This window comes from Fukomys damarensis, unplaced genomic scaffold (genome assembly GCF_012274545.1).
Source record: "Fukomys damarensis isolate Sample0158 unplaced genomic scaffold, DMR_v1.0_HiC HiC_scaffold_15, whole genome shotgun sequence".
Taxonomy (NCBI): Eukaryota; Metazoa; Chordata; class Mammalia; order Rodentia; family Bathyergidae; genus Fukomys; species Fukomys damarensis.
Window position 1 is genome coordinate 65,182,745 of NW_022900927.1, and position 19,959 is coordinate 65,202,703.

At 58.5% G+C, this 19,959-nt stretch overlaps 1 protein-coding gene across 5 annotated transcripts in view; it reads left to right on the top strand.

Moving 5' to 3' along the window:
* Btbd11 (BTB domain containing 11) overlaps nucleotides 1–19,959 on the top strand; it is a 132,292-nt gene that overhangs the window by 56,480 nt on the left and 55,853 nt on the right. For all 5 annotated transcript variants that reach the window (XM_010637597.2, XM_010637601.2, XM_010637598.2 and 2 more), the window contains one exon: nucleotides 14,124–14,273. In XM_010637597.2, the coding sequence (XP_010635899.1) occupies nucleotides 14,124–14,273 (150 nt within the window). The remainder of the gene's footprint in view (nucleotides 1–14,123; nucleotides 14,274–19,959) is intronic.

A 19,959-nucleotide genomic window follows, 5' to 3' on the forward strand; every position in this document is an offset into this window, starting at 1 on the left:
TCCTTCCTGTGGAGAACCCACAGCTCAGAGCATTGTACAGATACACGTGGCCTGGATGGTGCGCACAACTGGACACAGATTTCGCAGGCTATTGGGCATGGCCAGCCCCACACGAAGGCCTTCACCAGCGTCTCCACTGGTAGGAAGCCTGGAGTGAGGTCTCGGCAGAGTGGCAGGACCCCGCCCGGCTGTGGGATCTCGGGGGTCATCTACCTCTGAGTGCCAGGGCCACATCCCTGGGAGAGCTAACGTCCCCACCCGAGGGCTGCGGGAGGGCTCCCACTCACCTGCACAGAACTTGGAGGGCAGCACTCAGCACAGCCAGGGCTTCGCTGTTCTTCCTCCCCTTCCCTGGAGGCCGCCGTGGAGGTAGGAGTTGGTCCTGCTCCTGTGATTGGCCGCTGTTGTTGCCCTTGCCCCGTGGCAACATCTTCCTTCCGGAGCTCTCCGGGGCCTCGTCAGGAGGCTGCGTGCCGGGCACTGTGCAGAGCCCTCACCGTGCGCAGCCTCCGGAGTCCTGGAGCTCGGCTTGCCTCCCCACTGAGCTGCATGCACACAGCAGCTCTCCCAGGAGGCTCCAGGCCGCTCCGGCTTCCGGCTGGGGAAGACCTGAGGGAGCTGGGCTGTGGGGTACAGGCTGTGGACGACACCCCAGGCCAGGGAGGTTTGGAGCAAGGGCACTGAAGGAGGAGCCTACGGGCATGGCTCAAAGAAGACGGATAGAAGGCCGGTGTTTTGAAGCAAGATGGAGAGAAGAGAGAAGAACTGTCTCAGGGGGCGAACTCAGTGGAAACTGCTCTGTCCGCCTTATGCTGAGCTTGTCTCATTTTGCCCTTTGCAAATAAACCTGTGAAAGTAATTCTGAGGAAGTCAGGCCAGGCCCATGGGCCAGGCGGAGAGGCGGTAGCCCCAAAGCCATGGCTCAGGTCTCAAGAAGCTCCCAAGTCCACAAACCCGGCATCCCCTTCCACAGGTCCCCACAGGAGTCCCTGGGCTCCTCTCCCACTCCCTCACGTCCTCCTACTGCAGCGTAGCTGGCAGCTCCCCGTGGACTCATCCTCTCCCCGCACCTCCATCAGGAGTGTCCGCCGCCTCTGCCTTCCCAGCCCAGTGATCTCCTCTCCGTCCTGGCTGCCTAAGCCCCACTTTCCCTCCTGCGGGAATTTACCAAGGGCTTTTCTGGTTCAACTTTGCATCGTTTGAAGATGCTCGGAGCTCAGAGCTTGATTCCTTCCAGTGTCACCATGCTGGTTGCCCAAGGTGTCATGCGCTCTGAACCTGCGTGGCCCTGAGGCCAGCTGTGTAGCCCCAGGACCCACCTGGGTCCTTGTGGGACCTTAAGCAGTGCTGGTCGCCTCAGCCAGGGCCAGCAGGGGGACCGGGACTGTGGACGTGGCGGGAGGGGCTGGAGCTGCCCGGGGTCCACTTGGCAGCTGGGTTGAAAGTGCAGCTGTTATAGGGGGAGCTGGGGGGGCAGAGGCAGCCCCAAGGGCATGGCGGACATTAGTGCTGGAGCCAGGAGGCCAGCTGGGGACACGGGACTTGCTGACAGATGAGCCTGAGAGTCCAGCACCGAGGGAGAAGACTGTGGTCTGAGAGATGCTGGAGGGGCAGCTGCAACCAGCAGGTCCCCGGGACCAGTCACGTCCTCTATGTCCCTCAGACCTGTGACACTTCCGTAGGAAGGGACCTTCATGCCTGTGTTCGCCACACGTGTGAACCCTAGGCTGGTAGGTGATAATAGCAGGCCCACTTTAGAAATGGGGAAACTGAGGCTCCTAGGGGTCAACAGCGGGCTGGAGCTCCTGGACGCCTGTGCAGCTGACAGGACCCATGGCCCAGCCTCACCAGGGAGTGTCGGCATCGTCAGGGGGCCCAGTCTGTCCCCTGCTCTGCTATGGTGGGGTGACCGTGGCTGGGCACCTTTCCCATGGAAGCTCTCGAATGCCTTCTTCTGGCTCTCAGTCCTTTGCTGCTTTGGAGGGGAGCTCTTGCTGTGACGTGGGGATTGCCCGTGCCCATGCGTATATATGCGAGTGTGTGTGTGTGTGTGTGTGTGTGTGTGTCCACACGTTCATGACCCAGGCAGTTGTGAACACCAGCACACCTGACCTTGCCATGAATCACTCTCGCTGCCCCAGAGAGATTTTACCTGCAGGGCAGTGACTGAGAGCATTGTTTTTCATTTGTTTGTATTTTCTCATATCCTCCTGACATGTAACATGACATTCTGTTAGGAAAGCAGTGTTTCCAGGGCTGCACAGAAATTATTTTGAGGAAGAAAGTCATGATTGCATGGTGATCTGCGAAATGACCTTATACATCTCCTACCCTGAAATGTTCCCATTGCCCATGGAGGAGGTGGCAGGGATTTTCCCGAGTCCAGTTGCTGCCAATAGAATCCATGGACCGAGCAGGGCAGGGCTGCTGAGTCTGCAGCACACAAACCGGCTGGATCAGAGAGATGTGGATAACATAAAGGGCTTCTTACGTTTCCGATCACGTGCCTGACGTCCTTCCCTGGTACCCACCCGTGACCTTGTTAAATTCACCTGGTGCCCCATTTCACGGGCAGGAAACTGCGGCCCTGAGAGGAATTCCTGACGGCTCCGCTGCAAAGGCAGGAGCTGGAGCCAAACCCGGCCCCAAAGCCCCTGCTCTTCCTTGCCCCCCACTTGCAGGTCCCATGCGGGGCACGGACCATGACAAAAACCCCACAAGGCTCGGGGCTGGGTGCAGCAAGGGCCCCAGGAATACTCACGGACAGGGAGAGACACCACCGTCATGCTGGCAGACGCGCCCAGCCTGCATACAGCCGGGCATCGGTGAGGTGGGCTTCATGCCTCCTGCGTCCTCTCTTCAAACCCACAGCCCCCAGCACAGGTCCTTGTCATCGCTTTCATTTCCCCTCTTGCTGGTTTTAAAAGAAATGTTTTCCACGCTGCTGTGGACAGAGCTGTGACCAAGGATGAGCTTTGCAAAAAACACTTAATTTGGCGGTGTGGCCAACCTAGTGCAGCAACAGCTCTGCACTTGTGTCCCCTCTGCCTCCCAACTCTGGGCGGCAGCGGCCCGAGACCCCTCTGCTGATGTGGGGGGCGGGGGTCTCAGGATGCAGCCTGCAGTATCTGGAGAGACTGATTCTGGGCCCTTGGAAGTCAGCCAAGTGTGTGCACACATGCACGCGCGCACGCACACGGATGGTGCCTCCTCCGGGACCTTCTCTAGCCAGCCAAGCCCAAGGCAGCGCTGACCACACCCTCCCAGGCTCCAGGGGGCTTTGAGTCGCAGATGATCACAGTTGTCCCCAGTGCCTGGCCTGGGTCTGCAGCACACCTCGTCTTTTCACTCAGTCACTTGCCCTCCTGGCAACTTTAGTGGTGGCCTTTTACTGCCCGAGGCCCAGAGAATCTGATTTCTCACTGTTACACATGGGGGGACAGAGGAGCTGGGCTTTGAACCCAGCTCCCTGGCTGTGAAGTAGCCGGTCAGCCCACTGCCAGAGGTGTTGTCGGGGTCCCCCTACAGACGGGGCCCAGCAGCCGTGAAGCCAGACTCTGTGGTGTCAACATCCGCGGTCCACGCCTGCCTCCCCACTCCTCCTCAGGGCAGTGCTGGCCCCTACCGCTCACCTGGCACTACACACGGCAGTACGCTGTGGCCAGAGGCCGTTGGTGGCATCCCCAAGCTCAGCGTGGGAAACTCTCCTGTTTGTTAGGGTGTGAGTAGGCCCGGAGACCAGTGTGGGCCTCTGCGGTCCTCAGTACCAGAGTCTGGGGTTCGCACCGAGGGAAGAAGGGCTCAGAGCTCTGAGGTGAGAATGTGCCACGCGAAGTCGGAACAGCACCGCTGCCCGGCATTGTGCAGACTGCGAGCCTCAGGCCCACCTCAGAGCACCCAGTGTCAAAGGCCACAGTGTCAAAGGTCAAGGTTGACACTGTGGTCCCTGACAGCCCTGGAGGTCACGAGGCCAAGATGTCCCATGGAGTGCAGTCCAGGTGGTGGCCAGGCTGCGTGCCCTTTGCAGGCTCCAGGAAAGCCAGTCATCTCCTTCCTGCCTCCTCCAGTTCCGCCCGGGACTAGATGGGCGTCCCTGCCCCTCCACCCCACACAATGCCAGGCTGCCCTTGCAAACTTTTTCATGGTTTTTTTTTTTTTTTTTCATGGTAGAACTGAGATTGGGTTCGTTCATTTATTTATTTTAATTTTTATCTTGAGGTAAAGTCTAAGTCACTAAGTTGCTCCTATTTGCAGCCCTCCTGCCTCAGCCTCCCAGAGTACTAGGATGGCTGTGGAGGTGGCCTCTGACTGGTGCTTTGGTGCAGGGGCAGGGAGGTGGCTCTGTCACTCTGAGCGGTCACCCCAAAATCTGACTGGACAGCTAGGTTAGCTGAGGGTCATAGCAGTCCTGGTCCTGGTTTAAAGTTTCAGTCCTGCCCTCCAGGCTACTTCAGAAAGTGGCGGGAACAGTGGGACAAGAGTGTCGGAGCTCGGGGAAGATTTTGAGGGGTATTAGTGGCACAGTGTCTTGTACTGTAATAATTTTTTAATATAAACACACCATATAGTCTGATCACACACCTTGTATATTGTGTTATTTATGATATTACAGTACACAGAGCAGGGCAACTTCAAATCCAGCGTTAGTAGAGAATTTGAGGTGCAGAGGGTGACTGCGATTAACAAGAGAGCTCTTCACTCAGCCCCAGATGGGCCTCAGCTGTGGGGAGACCCCAGGGTCAGGTCGGGGAGGGGAGGGGAGAGGGCAGAGCCCTTGCTGTGGTTTCTTAGGGAAGCAGTGGGAGAAGCCTGGCTCCGGAGGTGGCGTCGGCTGCCTGGGATCGCGTCCACCGGCACTGAGGCCCAGGGCCCAGGGAACTTCCTGTCTGCTTGACGTAGCTCCCAGCATGCAAAGCTCCCCAGTGTCTTCCTCCAGGGGTCCAGCCAGAGGAGCCTCCTTCCCAGCCAGGGCTCAGGGCTTCGCCCAAGGCCCAGGCCTCGCACTGTACCTTCTAACAGCAGCAACAAGGAGAATGCAGAGTCCTCTTGGGGGTTGTTTTGCTCTATAATCAGCTGCTGAATTTGGCCTAATGGGAGTCTAATGTCTTTAAAAGGCAATTTAGTAGTCTTTGTATTTTGTGCGGGTTGTGAAAGGCCTATTAGTTATTTATATCTGCACAGACATGCATTGCTGTGAGTGGCAGATTTGTGCTTTTATGCGCCATTAGCATCGACGCTGTGTTAACAGCAGCATTTAGCCAGCTCTCAAAATGCTGCAGACACACCCATGCGCACGTGCACACACGCACGTCCAGGCTGCTGCGGCACTGTGTGGTCGGCCATGAGGCATTTCAACTTATTAAACGTTCCAGTGAATAGGTCCGCACTATATCATATCAAGTGAGTAATAAGTCTGTATCACCAGGCCGCTTAATTAAAGATAATCAGTCTTTGAAGATTCAGAATACAATTAAACATACTTAACACTAAAGCTCGGTTGAATGTGATTTAATCTCTCGTGGGTGAGTTGAGATCCTGCAGACCTTGGGGAGCCATGTGATGAGAATAAATAATCCTCTGCCTCTGCAGAAGTTCTGGAAGGAAATCTCCAGTTGGAAGCCAGCCAGGCACCCCAGCCTCCCTGGTGCAGCATCCCGGCTTTTACCTGAGACGGTTTCTCAGACGGCGCCTTTCCCTCCACACTTCCAGAATCCCACCCGGGCTCGTTCGTTTGTTCAGCTGTATTCGTGGAGCAAGAGTCCGCCAGACACGGCAGAGCTGGGAGTTGAGGGGAGAGGAGAAGACGCAGCTCATTTGTTCCAGGGAACGGGGGTGCGTTCAGAAGAGGCGCCTGGGCATTCACAGTGGACACGGACTCTAACCACCGCCGTGGTCTTCACCTTCACCACCAGAACCATTCAGATATTTACTAAATTGGAACTAAAGTTAATCTGGAAGATAAAAGGCTAAAATCACCTCAGAATGCTTTTTCAAAAGAAGAGGTACTGAGGCAGGCCCAGCCCTGACGCTCCTGAGCCATTCATTTCTGAAGCTACACGAATTCAGCAGTTTGGTTCTGACAAAGAACAAGCCAGGTCCAGGGATAAAATAGGAACACTGGTGTGTATGAGCCTGGATCTGGCGGAAAGCAGTTGATGGGTGGACTTACTTTCATTCTGGGAAGGAAAGATGGGCTGGTCAGCAGATGCAGACACAACTGGTTAATCGCTGGGGAAAACAAAAACTGGATTCCTCCCTTACTCTAGACAGATTGGAGTTTGAATATTAATTGTGAAGCTGGAATTACAAGCAGAAAGCATGGCTAAGCTTCTAATGCTCTTGAGTAGGAGAAGGACTTTCTCGGTATAACCCCAGACCCCGAGCCTGTGGAGAGAGACTGGTGCACATTTGTCTGTTTCCAATGAAAACCCATTTACCTGTCAACAGCGTGAACACTGCGGCCGGAGACGGGAAGGCTTCGGAGCCCATGTGCCTGGTGCGTTCAGGCACAGAATCTGATGTCAGCAGAACACTGGGCGAGGAATATACAAAAATAGTGCACAAAGAAGGGACCACAGGTAGATGCCAATGAGAAAAAGCCCTGCAGTCCCACAAGCCATGTGAAATTAGATACCACTGCCGGTGCTGCACAGGTTGGGGTCACAGGTGTGCTTCGCCCGTGTGGCCTCTTCACTGCGGTCCTTCTTAGTGGTTTGTGTGGCCATTTCACGGCCCCTAACCCTGCACCTAGACCTCAAGCTCCCAGGGGCAGGGCAGACACCTTGATCACTCACAGGTGCAGCCCCTAAGAATGTGCACGTTGCCCAGGCCTGGTAAATGTTTGTTGAGTGATTGAATGGATTACTGAGAGGAATAGGAAGTTCTGGGATCCTACACCAGAAACGGCAACACTGGCTGCCCCTGGAGACTAGGAAAAGCTGCAGGGATGGAAGAGAGGTTGGCTTGGAGTTTGCCGTGTTGTTCCCTCCTCAGGACTGAAGGTTTAGAGCCCAGATTTATAATTCATGCTTTGGAAGCAGCTTCAAGTTTAAGCACATGCCCAGGACGGAGTGGAGAAAGGAGACCCAGCAGAGGAGGAGACTGATTGTGGATTCACACCATCATCTCTCCACTGGACAGGGAGCGAGTGGGCCGCCCATGGAGGAGGCATTGGGCAGGGCTGCAGGGCTCTGAGGACCAGGGCTGCTGAGCCTGGGTTTGGAGATGGCAGGGCTACTGGGCACAGTGAGAGTCCAGGAAGCCCTGGGCAACAGAGGCGGAGACTGTCCCCAAGTCTGCTGCCCTGGCGTTCCTGCAGAGTGTGGGCACCTGCAGTGCCCTGCTGGCCAGAGGCCGACGGCGAATCCTGGCCTCCGGGGGCACAAGATGAAGACCAGTGTTGGCTCCCCGGGGATTCAGCTGCCCCCCTGGTGCCCAGCCCCTCAGCCCCACACTGCGCTCCTTCCTGCTGCCTGACCTGACTGCACCGCCCCTCTGGTTCACTCTCCTGTCCCCCCACCCACTCCTTCCCCCAGTTCACCTGATGGACGCCAGGCCACCCCAAGGTCGGCCCATCAGTGCAACCCTTCCTGGCACAGCCCCAGTGGACCTGCAGGCTCTGTGCCAGCCGTGTGGCATGGCAGCTTCTCACGGCACCCAAGGTGCTCAGGAGCACACAGCCATCTGGCTTGTGAGTTTCTTTCTTTTTCTTGTACTGGAATTGAACTCAGGACCTTGTGGTTGCCAGGAACTCACAGTGCCACTGAGCTACATCCCCAGCCTGACTGTGAATTTCTTGGGGGGGGGGGTCCTTTCCTTTTCAGTGCTGTCCCAGTCTGGCACCGTATATGGAGGGGATGGATGGGCGGGTAGATGGATGGATGGATAAATGGATGGATGAGTGGGTGGGTGGATATATTTGGATTTAAATATCTAGGCACAAGATGTGTGGCCACCTTGATGTAGAGCAAGGTCATCTTACTTGTCCAAATCCCTGCCTCCCCATTACTTGACTGTTCCCTGGTCATGGTGTTGAGATGTCAGGAGGCGACTACTTCCTGACTGGACGACTCTATCACACGGTTCTGCCCAAGGCCAAGTTTTAGCACATTGCATGACACTCTGTCCCGGGAGTGTCACTGCTGTGCCAGGGCACGGGAGAGACTTTTCAGAGAGGGTCCAAAGGCCACAGCCTGTGCTCCTGAGAGTCCACGGACTCTGAAAGCTGGCTGGCCCTGCTGTTTCCACAGCTACCCAAGACCTAGCCGAGGCCTAAAATAACCCTCCCCACCCCAAGGCTCTAAACTGCTTGCAGGAGTGAGGGCCTGGAGCAGCAGGCCACAGGGAGCGCATGGCCTCAGGGGGACATGGAAGAGAGTGGCTCACACCCTGGGCTGAGCAGAGCTCAGCACTGGAGGGAGAAGTCCAGAGAGGCAGCAGCTGGAAAGGGTGGTGGAGGAGCAGACCAGCAGCGCAATGAGGGTGCTCACCGTCCTGCAGCTGGGAGGGCAGGGGCAGAAACTTCAGCACCACGGGGACTGTGGGTGAGCTCTGCAGCGTAGCTAGGAGGAGCAGGGACCTGATCAAAAGTGAACAGATCTCATCCCCACACTCACCCCTCCCACCGTGAACAAGAAGTCCGTCCCTTCGAGTGCATCAATGAAGAACTTGGTACCGGGGATCAAACTCGGGACCTTGTGCTTGCAAGGCAGGCAGCAGAACCACTGAGCTAAATCCCTGGCCCGAACTTGGAAGTCTTTACTTGTTCCTTTCTTGCATCTGGTACCTGTTAGCAAATCCTTCGCTTGACCTTCACTTTAGGTCAGGAATCACTGTTGCCTTGTGTGGTGGTGCACACCTGTGATCCCAGCACAGCTGAGACAGGAGGATCATTGCAAGTTCAAGGCCAATCTGGGCTATATAGTGAGTTCAAGGCCAGCCTGGACTACATAGCAAAACCTTGTGTCAAATAAACCAAAACAGACAGAGCTCCTGTGGTCATTCGATACAGCAGTCTGTTCTCAGTCCACCAGCCAAAGTAGCCATCCCTCCTCTACCCAGAGCCCTCTGGGGCCCCCATCTTTCTCAGAGTAGGGTGTGGTGGTGCATACTTGTAATGCCAGCACTCTGGGAAGCTGAGGATCATGAATTCACGCCCAGCCTGGGCAACTTAGTGAGACCCTGTGTCAAAATTTTAAAATTTAGAAAGAACTCGGATGTCACTCAGTGCTGACGCTCTGTATCCAATCCCCAATACTAAAAGCAAGAGCAAACAGATGGTCTCTCTCAGAGTAGGAGCCCAAGCCTTCAGCATGGCCCGGGCCCGACCCTGCCTGCTGGACCCCTCTGCAGTCCACCTGGTACTTCTGCCCTTGCTCACGCTGTTCCTGTCTCCTGCACCTAAGCCTCTCCTGGGCCAATAATGCTCCTGAGGCCAGCAGTGGGGTCCCTGAGGCCACTTCCTCCTCTGCGACCCCTCCTGCCTTGCCTGGGCTGTGGAAGGGGGTGCAGCTTCAACCTAGCCCTTCGCAGCCATTCCCAGGGCCCCCAGAACCTGCCTTCCTCACCCCCACACCCCTGCCCTTGCACCCTGGGCTTGCTCTTCCCTGGGATGTCTGTATCTGGGGATGATGCTGGTGATGGTAGCTCACTCAGGCAGACAAGCGCTGGGTGAATCAGTGGCCCAGCTCTCGTGTCTGTGCCCACTTGATCTTCCAGGGTCCCCAGGGTTTATGCCATGATGGCCCCATGATGTTCAGAGGCACAGGAGGCCCAGTGGCAGCCTAAGCTGGTTCTCCTGGGGCCTGTGAGTCAGCCCAGGCCCGCAGGTCAGACCCCGCCTCTTCTCACCCTGCCTGCAGCAGCAGCTTCCCTACATCCCGGCTGGGGTGGAGCCCTGACCATGTCCCTGTGGCTGCTGCGGGACCCCGGGTGCCCCTGCTCCACATTTCTTCATGGTCTTTCAGCTGGTGGTGACTGCCACCCAGGCTTCGAGGCGGACTGTGGGGTCTGCAGGCCGTGTGGGTGGCCGGGTGGCTGACCCACGGGGTCTCCCTGTTCTGCAGAGATCTTGCATCGCCTGATGGGCCCCAGGTGCTGTGTTGTGTGCTTGCAGAGCCACCTCTGCTCATGGCTCTGCCCGGCTGTTGTGCTTTCTCCTCTCCTCCTCAGGCGACATCCTCTGGGTCATTCACACAGGGGACCATGAGGGCCCCGCCTGGGTTTGACCTCGCTGGGATATCGCCGCCAGCCCCGGGCTTGTTTCCAGTGCTGAGTCTCTTGGAAGGGTTTTCCAGGCCAGTTGACAAGCATCAGAAGGATCTGATCACTTCCTGTCTCATTCCCTCCTGGATTCAGCAGTCCCAGAGGCCCCAGCACTGTCTGGGTGTGGAGACCCTGAACCCTCAGCCTTGGAGAGCGTCGTTTACTTAGATGTTAGCGACAGCAATGCCAGGCTGCCCCCAGCCCCCAGGAGTAGGCAAACCAAGTGCACCATAGGGCCCCAGGGAGATGGCGGGGAGCTGCAGCTGGGCCAGGACCCCCATTTACCTTCTGGGTGTCTCAGCAGAGGGCCGGGCCAGACATGGCAGGCGGGGTGTGGCAGCATCCGTTCCCCTCGTGCCCCGCCAGGCTCAAGGCGCCAGCCTTTGGGCCCAGCCTGACCCGGTCTCCCTGGTTCTACTCCTGCCTGCTGCACCAGGACCTGCAGGGCAGGTTAAGACAGCAGGAAGCACGGAAACCGCCAGCCAGGCCACGGAGCTCTGTAAATGCTGATAGCACTGGTGATGCCACTCCCGACCTTAACTGGCACTTCGCGGTCTTCCGAAAGGGCCTGGTTCCTGTCCCACGGGGCGCTGTGCAGATTAAAGTAGGTTTACACTTAAAGGCGTGGAGTGCTTGGCACACGCAAGAACAAAGGAAACGCTGGCTCTTGTCCTCCCCTCCCTCTTCCTCCTCCTCTCCCTCTTCCTTTTCAGAGGAGGCTCTGCAGCGGGCCCTGCTTGTCATTGTTAGGCCCATCTTGGACCTTGTGAGAAATCAGTACACTGAACACCCCAAGGTCCTGGGGCTCCAGGGAGACCCTGGCTCCCTATGGAACACATTTCTCTCAGCCCCAAGTCATATCTGGTTTTTGGGATTTTGAGTCAGGGTCTTGTTATGTAGCCCAGGCTGGCCTCAAGCTCACAGCGATCCTCCTGCCTCAGCCTCACAAGCACCGGTGTTACAGGCGTGTACCGTGACACCCCGCTCCAAAGTCAACCTCACTTTACTCTGTAGTTAAGCTCGGGCTCAGTCCCCGGAATGCAGTGTCCTCGGCTCCCAGCAAGGCCACTGAGAAGGGTCTGAACCTCGCGCGTATGTCAGTGGGCCTTCCTGTCCACCCACGGATTCTCACACAAAAGCAAACGAGTGACTCCAGTTTTAGTGAAGCCTGCACAGAGCCTTCAAAGGAAGAAAAAAGAAAAGAAAACCCAGAATAAAATCTCTGCATAATAGATCAATTACAGATTTCCCAAATCTCTGTAATCCAGCTCTCAAAGTGCCTTGGAATAATTATATTTCCCCATTTAAATTTCATAACTCTCTCACTCTCTCTAAAAGGAAGAATAATTCCAAGGGAAATCATGCACGTGCTAAGCATAAAGCCATCCAGAGCTGGGTGTGCACACAGCGGGTTTGCCCCTCCCAGGTCCTCACCCAAGCAGAGGCTCTGACACCAGCCCTGCCTTCTCCCAGCCCTCTCGCCCCCAGCTGCCTGGAGGGGGACAAAGTCCACAGAAGCGAGGACTGGGTCCAGAGGTTCCAGGCCCAGCTCAAGGTCCAGCGCAGGGAGCGGCAGACCAAGGCTGAGGCCCCGGGGCCCAGCGTCCTTTGTCCCCGTCTTGACCCGTGTGTGCGGCCGCCTTTCCAGCCGCAGACCTGGTTCCCTGCAACAGACACTGCAAACCCCAGGGAGGCACTTGGGGAGCACCGGAGAACCCGCAGTTAATCAGGCGGCCTCTTCTCCCAGCATTCGGGGCTGCTCTCGGTTCTCCTCGGCTGACACCTGGGACCCTGTTCCTCCCGGGCAGAGGAACCCTAAAACCTGGGTCACTTGTCACTCTGGGTCTTGACTGTCTGATGCGTGTGCGGTGAGCTTTTTGAGGGACAGGAGGTCCCCAAATTAGGGTCAGCAGTGTCCGAGCAGGGATCACGCAAGGAGCGGCACACAGGTCCTCCCCGTGGCGGTGGCCGCTGGCTCAGCCTCTGATGTCACAGGGCCGGGAACACACAGCACGGATGGGGTGACCAGAGCCCCCAGTCAGGCCGACGGAGGAGCAGGGGAGGCAGCCTTGTGCGGGGCATTTCTGTGGCAGCCCGGGGTCCGTCCCTGTGGGGCTGCTCTGGGCCGGGCTCAGAACCCGCTGGACCTTGGGGTTCACGCTGTCTCTTATGAGCCCCGGGGGTCCACAGCCAGCACCGCTATGGAGAAGACAGACAAGGAAGTGGTGAGAAAAACTGAGATGGCACCACACCTTGAGGACCAGGGATACTTTCCATGTTGTTTCCTCACGGAAATATGAGCAGCATGGTGAGGGCTGGGGCGTCCTGGACTGTGGCCTGAGAGGCCGGCTCACCAATTTTGTTTCTGTTCGTGAATTCCACATCAGGCAACAAACACGACTGTGGCCGTCTTTTTCTCATGAACATAGCCACAGCCACCTTTTCCAGAATCGCGGAACAAATTAAGTTCGTGAACCGAGGTACCATGGTCACCTCTGAGTCACAGTCAAAACTAAGTGGCTGGAGACGAGTCCTAGAAGTGGTGTCAGCTTCCTGACCACTGGAGGTCAAGTGACATCGCGTGTGTGTTATGTATCGGTGATTAACTCTCCATCCACGACCCCTGTGCCCGTGGCCCTCTCCGTTGTGGTGGGCAGCAGAGTGCGTGAAGCCTGTCCTGTGGCACTGGAGCAGTGTCCCCAATCGCTGCGTGGCCCGGCTCGTGCACAGTGAGCTTCTGCTCTGTCTGGACAGCTCCTGCTGCTTCCCACCTGCAGGTCGCCTCTGGGGGCTGGGACACAGCGGGCCGCATGAGCCTTCCGGTGTGAGCTCGGGAGCGGCCGAGGTGTCCTCCATCCCTCCCCTCCCATACGGAGTGCTGGTTGGTTTGTGGTTGTCCATGTAGACGGGCCCTTGCTGAGGACAGGGGTGATGTGGACTCTGTCCCTCATCCCCACCTCGGCCCCTAACGCAGCAGCATCTGCCTTGTTCACTGTGTCCTCGGTGTCTGCTGCTTGGTGGGTATATCTGTCAGTTTCCCCATGGTGATGCTGAGTAACAACCAGATAAGCGCTTGTTTTGTGAGGCATGCAGCAGCTTCAGAGGCCAGGTGGCTGCTGCGGCTGCAGTGTGAGTCTCTTGCCCTCCTTAGAGCAGGCCAGCAAAGCACGGTCCGCTCCTGGCAGAGGCAGAGCACAGGAGCGAGGTCCTTCTGATGGGTCTTGCTGGGCCTCTGAGTGCGTCCTGCCCCAAACTACCTGTGAGCAAAGACAGACCCGTCGTCGAGCCCGGGACTCCCGAGGCTGCTGGCCCTGCTGCCCTGGGTGGGCCTGAGTGACCCGCGTGTGCTGGCTGCCTTGGGAATGGGAAGGGAGGGGATGATCGGATTCCAGTGATTTCCAGGTGCTCGCCACACGGGTGACAGAAGCGCCTGGATGGTCCATCTCTGGACTTAGCACCTCTGGGAGAAAGCCAGGAGCGCAGGCAGCAGCCTGACACACCTGTGAGCCCAGTACTTGGGAGGCTGAGGCAGGAAGATCTCTGTGATTTCTAGGCCAACCTGGGCTACATACCTAGACCTGTGTTGAAAAGAAAGCAAGAAGTCACTGTCAGCAGAGCCCTTCCCCTGGGTCCCCAGACCACCTCCAGGTAGCAGAATCCCCACTCAGCTGCGGGGCACTCATTCCACACCCTTTGGAAATGCACCAGCCCCCACCAGCGCCACATTAGTGCAGCTCCACGGCAGCTCCTCGTGGGCCCTGGGAGCTAGGCTCAGCGTCCCTGCCCTGCAGGCTGGCAGCGTGGCCCTGGTGTGGCCGAGCTCTGACGAACTGTAACCCTCTCCCTCTCTCTCTGCCCAGGGGTCCTGAGCCTGCCTGACAGCCTGAACCTGCACCGTGAGCCGCAGCGGGCGGCCAAGCCAGGGGAGCTGCCCATGTTCAGCCAGTCGGAGCTGCGGACCATCGAGCAGTCGCTGCTGGCCACCCGCGTGGGCAGCATCACCGAGCTCAGTAAGTGGGCTGGGCTGGGGGGAGCGGCTGCCGCTCGCATGGGCCTCGGTTTCTCTGGCAGGAGAGTCACAGCCAGTGTGGTGTGGGCACAGGGGTGGCAGGAGAGCTTGCTGGGCTGCACCGCGCTGTTAGTCACCTCCCTGGCATCCGTGGAAAGCACGAGCCAGGTAGCCCCTCTGCTCTCAGCCTCCTCGTGGGCTCCCTCGTGGGCAGTGGACACCAGAGTCCTCAGAGTGTGCCCAAGCTGCCCACGCTCCCTCTGCCACCTGCCGCTCCTGGCCTACCTCCAGGTCACCCTCCCTCTAGACTCCACACTGGCGGTCTGGCCTTCTCTGTGGGGCTCTGCCCGGCCACTCTGTTTACAATCCTGACATCCTGGGTGCCCGACTCGGTCATCCCAGGCCTCTGTCACCTGAAGAACAAACCCTTGCTTCCCACCCTGCCGGAGGCTGGCGAGTCCGGGCTCAAGTTGCAGAGGTTCGGTCCCTGGTGTGGGGTTGACGGAGCTCTCTGTGCTCTCCTGGTGGGTGGGTGGGGTCTTCCTCTCCCTGTGACACACGGGCCCCATCTCGGGCCCCCTTCTAAGGCCGTCACGCTGGGGTCACTGTTTCAACCTCAGCCTCGGAACGACACAGGCCCTCGGTCCCGCCTCTTCCCTTCGCTGCTGCTTATGCAGTTACCTGTGCGTGGTCTACTTGTTTTCGTTTCTAAGTAACTGCTCCACTGAGGTCGACCCTGTGCACACAAAGCAGTTGTTTCTGGTGTGTGCATCAACCCTGCGTCACCAGCTGGAAGCCACTCGGACCTGGGCATCAGCAGCTGGAAGCCCAGGCCCCCAAGCAAGTGCCCCTCCAGTCACGCTCCATATCTGATATTTGAGTTATTTTCTTAACTGTCGTCTCTCCCTGCTGGAATCATTCGCTTTGTTCCCTGACAGAGGCCCAGCACCAAGACTGGGTGTGGCCCACATCAGCCAGGAGAAAGCAAAGACCGGAAGGAAGGGCCAGTGAGAGGTGCGCTAGTCAGTTTCCCTGTGTTGGGACACAAGACCCAACATCCCCCAGTGGAGGGGGAAAGCTTCATGTTAGCTCACAGTCTGCAGCCGTCTCTGTGCAGGATCGCCCGGCTCCAAGGTAGAAGGCTGGCAGAGGGGCTGGCGGAGGACAGCTGCTCACCGCATGGCAGACAGGAAGCAGGGAGAGGGGAGGAGCCAGGAGGGAGATGGACCTTCCGGGTCACACCCCAGGGACCTCCCCTTCCCGCAGACCCCGCCTCCCGCACCCAGTTGGCTTTGCGCGGGTGATCCAGTCACCTTCCAGAAGCCCACCAAGGAGCGCCTGGGACGCCTTAGGAGGACGGCTAGATCCAAACCCTAACAGGCAGTAGGAAGAAGTCCGGGCTGGATGCACCACATCTGAGGGACACTTTGCCAAGTGAATGCAGCCCTAACTCAGGCCTGGGCTGGGTCTGACCAACCGGAGGGAGATAGCTCTGTTTCTTTACGTCCTGGCTTGCCAACCTTTCCGAAGGAATGCACCATCTGGGTCGCACTGGGCGGCGCTGGAGGCGGGATTGGCACTGAATCCCAAAACTCCTGTGCATGAGCGGATCGGGGACCTGGGCACGCCCGGGCTTCTTTGCAGGGATCCCTGTGTAACCAGGGCCTGAGGTCTGCACCACTGCTGAAGTGAGCGTGGAGCCCCGCAGTCATGGAGCTGCAGCCCTCCAAAGCCCCGGAGCCTGAGGTGCTGAGATCACAGGGTCTCCCCGCTGCTGTGCTGCAGTTGCTTTAAAGCCTTTGGGTGCCGAGACCCCCTTGGCAGTCTTCTGAAGCCTGTGGCAGAGTAATATTGTTAAATGCAAAACGTACCTAGGATGACAAAGGAAACCAATGTACTGTCACAATTCACTTATCCAAAGCCAGGCATCGTGGAGCCTATCTGTAATCCCAACACGCTGAGAAGCTGAGTCAGGAGGATCTCAAGTTCAAGCCAGCCTGGGCAACTTAGCAAGACTGTCTCAAAATAAAAAATCAAACAAGGCTGGGGATGTAGCTCGATGTGAAGGGGCTGGGTTCAAACTCCAGAACCGCACAAGAAGAATCGGTTATCCAAACATTTTGGATCAGAATGGCGGCTGGGCAGCCATGTGTGACACAGACCCAGCTTGGCTGTGCTGCCCTCTGGCTGTGCTTCGCGGAAGTGAGGCTCTGATATGCCGGCAGCAGCCAAGTGCCACCCTAGAGGAACAAGCCTTCCTTCCGCCAGAGGCCCTGCCCTGGGATCTGTCTCCTCCCATGACCGGCTGCACCTGGAAGAGCAGATCCTGGCTGCAGAGCAACACAGGCTGGGCGGCCTCTGCCCAGGAAGAGCCCCGGCAGCTGCCCCCGCTGCCCCGGGGCCCGCAGTCCCGGTGCTGTCTGCAGAGAGGATTTGCCAATCAACTGCATGCTTCCTCGGCATGTCCTGTCCTATGCCACCTGCTGAGGACACTGCTCAGGGCCAGGCCGGGTCAAAATAACCCCATGTGGGAACGGTTCACACACAGCCCAGTGCCTCTCGCCATGGCCCTGGGGCTGCCTGGAGGAGGCACATGCAGACTGAACGGGGCTGATCAGAGCTGGCTGCAGCGGCCCGTCCTGCTCTGGGGTGTGATCCTCACACCCACCCTCCTGCGGACAGAGACCGCCTCGGGAACAGGGATGATGGAGGAGGTCAGGTCCCACTGTCCTGCCCTTCTGGGAACGAGCCCGGTGGGTCAGCAGCAGAGCCCTTCTGCATGGTGAGGATGCCAGCAGCCCAAGCAGCAACAGCTCCAGGACGGATCCCCAGGGCGACCCCCTGGATATGAGGCAGAGGCAAGTGGACACCCTGCCCAGGGCAGCTACCCCTGCGAGCAAGGGGCTGGGCAGAGCCTGCTTCCCTCTTCCTCATCCACGTCTTGCTGGCCGCCCACCCACAATGTCTCCACACAGGCGAGAGCCTCACCCCTGAGATCAGCGGCACGGAGGCTGTGTCTGCCCAGCTCTGGGCCCTGGACTCTTCCTGTTGTGTCCAGTGGTGCGGTGCCTCCTCAGTGCTAAACGGGCCGTGGTCACAGCGGTCAGCAGGGCCCGAGACAAGGGCCCACCCAGCTCTGCCAAGGGCACAGCATTGCCCTGCCAGCCTCCCCAGCCCTGTGTTTGTGCCTGGGTCACCCCGAGGCCCCGCTGAAGCCAAGTCCCTGGGCTGGCACTGCCAGAGGGGTGGATCTTCAGAGGTGGGTGGAGCTGTCCCTGGACGCATCCTGAGGGACGGTGGGACCCCGGCCGCCCTGGGTCTCTGCTTCCTGGAGGAGCAGGCTTCCTCCCACACGTCCCCTTCCTGCTTGGAGTGTGTTGTTCTGACACTGCGTCAGGGACCCTGAGGCCTGGGAGACCCAGGCTTGCCCAGGCCGTGGCGGCAGGTGGCAGAGACCTGCGCACATCGCCTGTGCCCTCCGCTCCACTGTGTTCACAGCACTCTGTGGGCAACTGCACCGTCTCCCACAGCTTGGGAAACATCTGACACCAATGAAGGCGGAGCTCCTGATGGGACCGACACCCACCCAGCCCAGCACAGCGTTACCCCAGGCCCTGGTCCTGTGCACAGTCCATGCTGCCGTCTGCATGGGCGCTGCTGGCTGCAGCTGTCTGCCCAGCCCCACCAGATGTCAAGGCTGGCAGAGAGGCTGGCGGCCCTCTGGGTCGGGCCAGGGACATGGGTCCACCCGGCCCACCCCTGCTGTGAAGCAGAGGCCCCACCCATCACTCTCGGGGGCACAACTCCACCCAGATGCACCCTGGGGTCTCCAAGAGCTACCCTGGCTTCTGCCCAGCTCCCCAGGGCCCCAGCTCCCAATTAAACCCATCTGACATCATGATGGTGCTGACTTTTTGTTACAGAAAGGACAGAGCTGAGGATCAGGGCTGCACTGTAAAAATGCCTCTTCCTGCAATCTTTCACACTGGAGAGGAGCTTGTTGTCCCCAGTCAAACAGGAATCAAAGCAGGGCCATTCATCTACAGTGACATAAAAGTTTTTCTGGATAAAAGCGTGTAGAAATGGCCTTTTTTATGAGACAGCGTCTCACTATGTAGCTCAGGCTGGCCTTGAGGTCACAGGGATCCTCCTGCCTGAGCCTCAAAAGTGCTGGGATTACAGGTGTGTGCCACTGTGCCTGGCAGAAATGGCCCTTCTCACTTGGACGTGGAGACCTCTCCGTGCTGGAAACCCAGTGGTCTGTCCTCAGAGTCCTGCTTCCTTGGTCCCAGGGTAATCTATGACCCTCTTAGGTGGCCGTGGGCTTGGGTGGTGGTGAATATCCCACCCAGCTTCCCCCACAGGGCCTTTGCACCTGCTGCCCTTGTGCCTGACGGTCACAAGTTCCTCTCTGTCTTCCTCCAAGTCTCAGGTACAGTGTGGCCTCCTCAGTGAGGCCTGCTGTGCACACACATCGCCTCCCTCCCTGTCACTTCTGTGCAGTGCTTACCACCAGCTGACCTCCATGCCCATGTTTATCTCCTGTCTCCCCATCAAGACCGTGAACCCCACAGAGAGCCGAGACTTTTAACATCACGGTGTCCCAACCCAGGCATGGTGGGTTACAGAGGACCCCGTGTCTGAGGAGTGGAGGAGGCGATGGCCGTCTCCCCGCGGAGCCCAGGCCGCTCTGTCCTCGCTTTGTTCCCCGGCGCGCCTGGTCTGGTCGGAGAGCTCACTGTCTGCCTGGGTTACGCCTCCGCCTCGTCCCCTCCCTGCTGCCTCCCTCCCCTCTCCTCCGCCTCGTCCCCTCCCTCCTGCCTCCCTCCTCTCTCTCCCTGCTCCCTTCCTTTCCCCCAGGCGTGAGGAGGAGACCTGTCAGGGCAGTGTGTGAAGTGGGAGCCCTTCGGGACCTCCACCGACTGGGGCGAGGGACTCAATCACCGCCATCCGCCATCCGGCGTTGTCCCTGTGAAGAGGAGGCAGCGCCTGCCCCGGCCGCGTGGGGCCTGAGCCTCGTCCCAGGAAGGCAGGGCGGCCCCTCAGACAGGCCGAGGCCTGGGAGAGAGGCCTTTGTCACCCAGGCAACCTGGCCCTGGGGAGCCAGGGCTCGAGCCACCCGTGCCAGGCAGAGCAGCCTCCCTAGGGTGAGGGAGAGGCTCCTGTGCGACCCGCGGTTCCTCACTCTAACGGCCATGCATATTTTATGAGTATTAGAGAAGGATTGGTTTTCCATGTGTGGCCCCGACAGGAAGTTGCCTTTTTAAATAAATTTATTTGTGGAACAGCTGAGCCAATTTAAAGAAAAATATTAAGTGAATAAATTGTAGCTGCTGTACATGGATGCAGGGGCTCCTGGGGTGCACAGCTGTCTGTGTTCCGGGCTTAGGGAAGCTCACAGGAAACAGATTCGCCACTGGGGTTTGGGGCTCAGGGAATGCAGCCGGCAGGGAGGGCCCTGAGCTGTGCAGCCGGTGTCCTCACTATGGCCAGCGCGCTCCTGAGCCTGTGGGGCTGCAGCCTGGGACCGGAGAGGATGGTGGGAGGGGCGGATGGCAAGTGACACCACGCGCCCACGCCTGCCGATCCCGTCCACGCCGAGCAGGTGCTCTCGCTGGCCCTGTGCGCGCAGGGGAAGCCAGGCGGAGCCCTGTGTCTGAAACACCTCGGCCTGTCCTGCTCTCCCG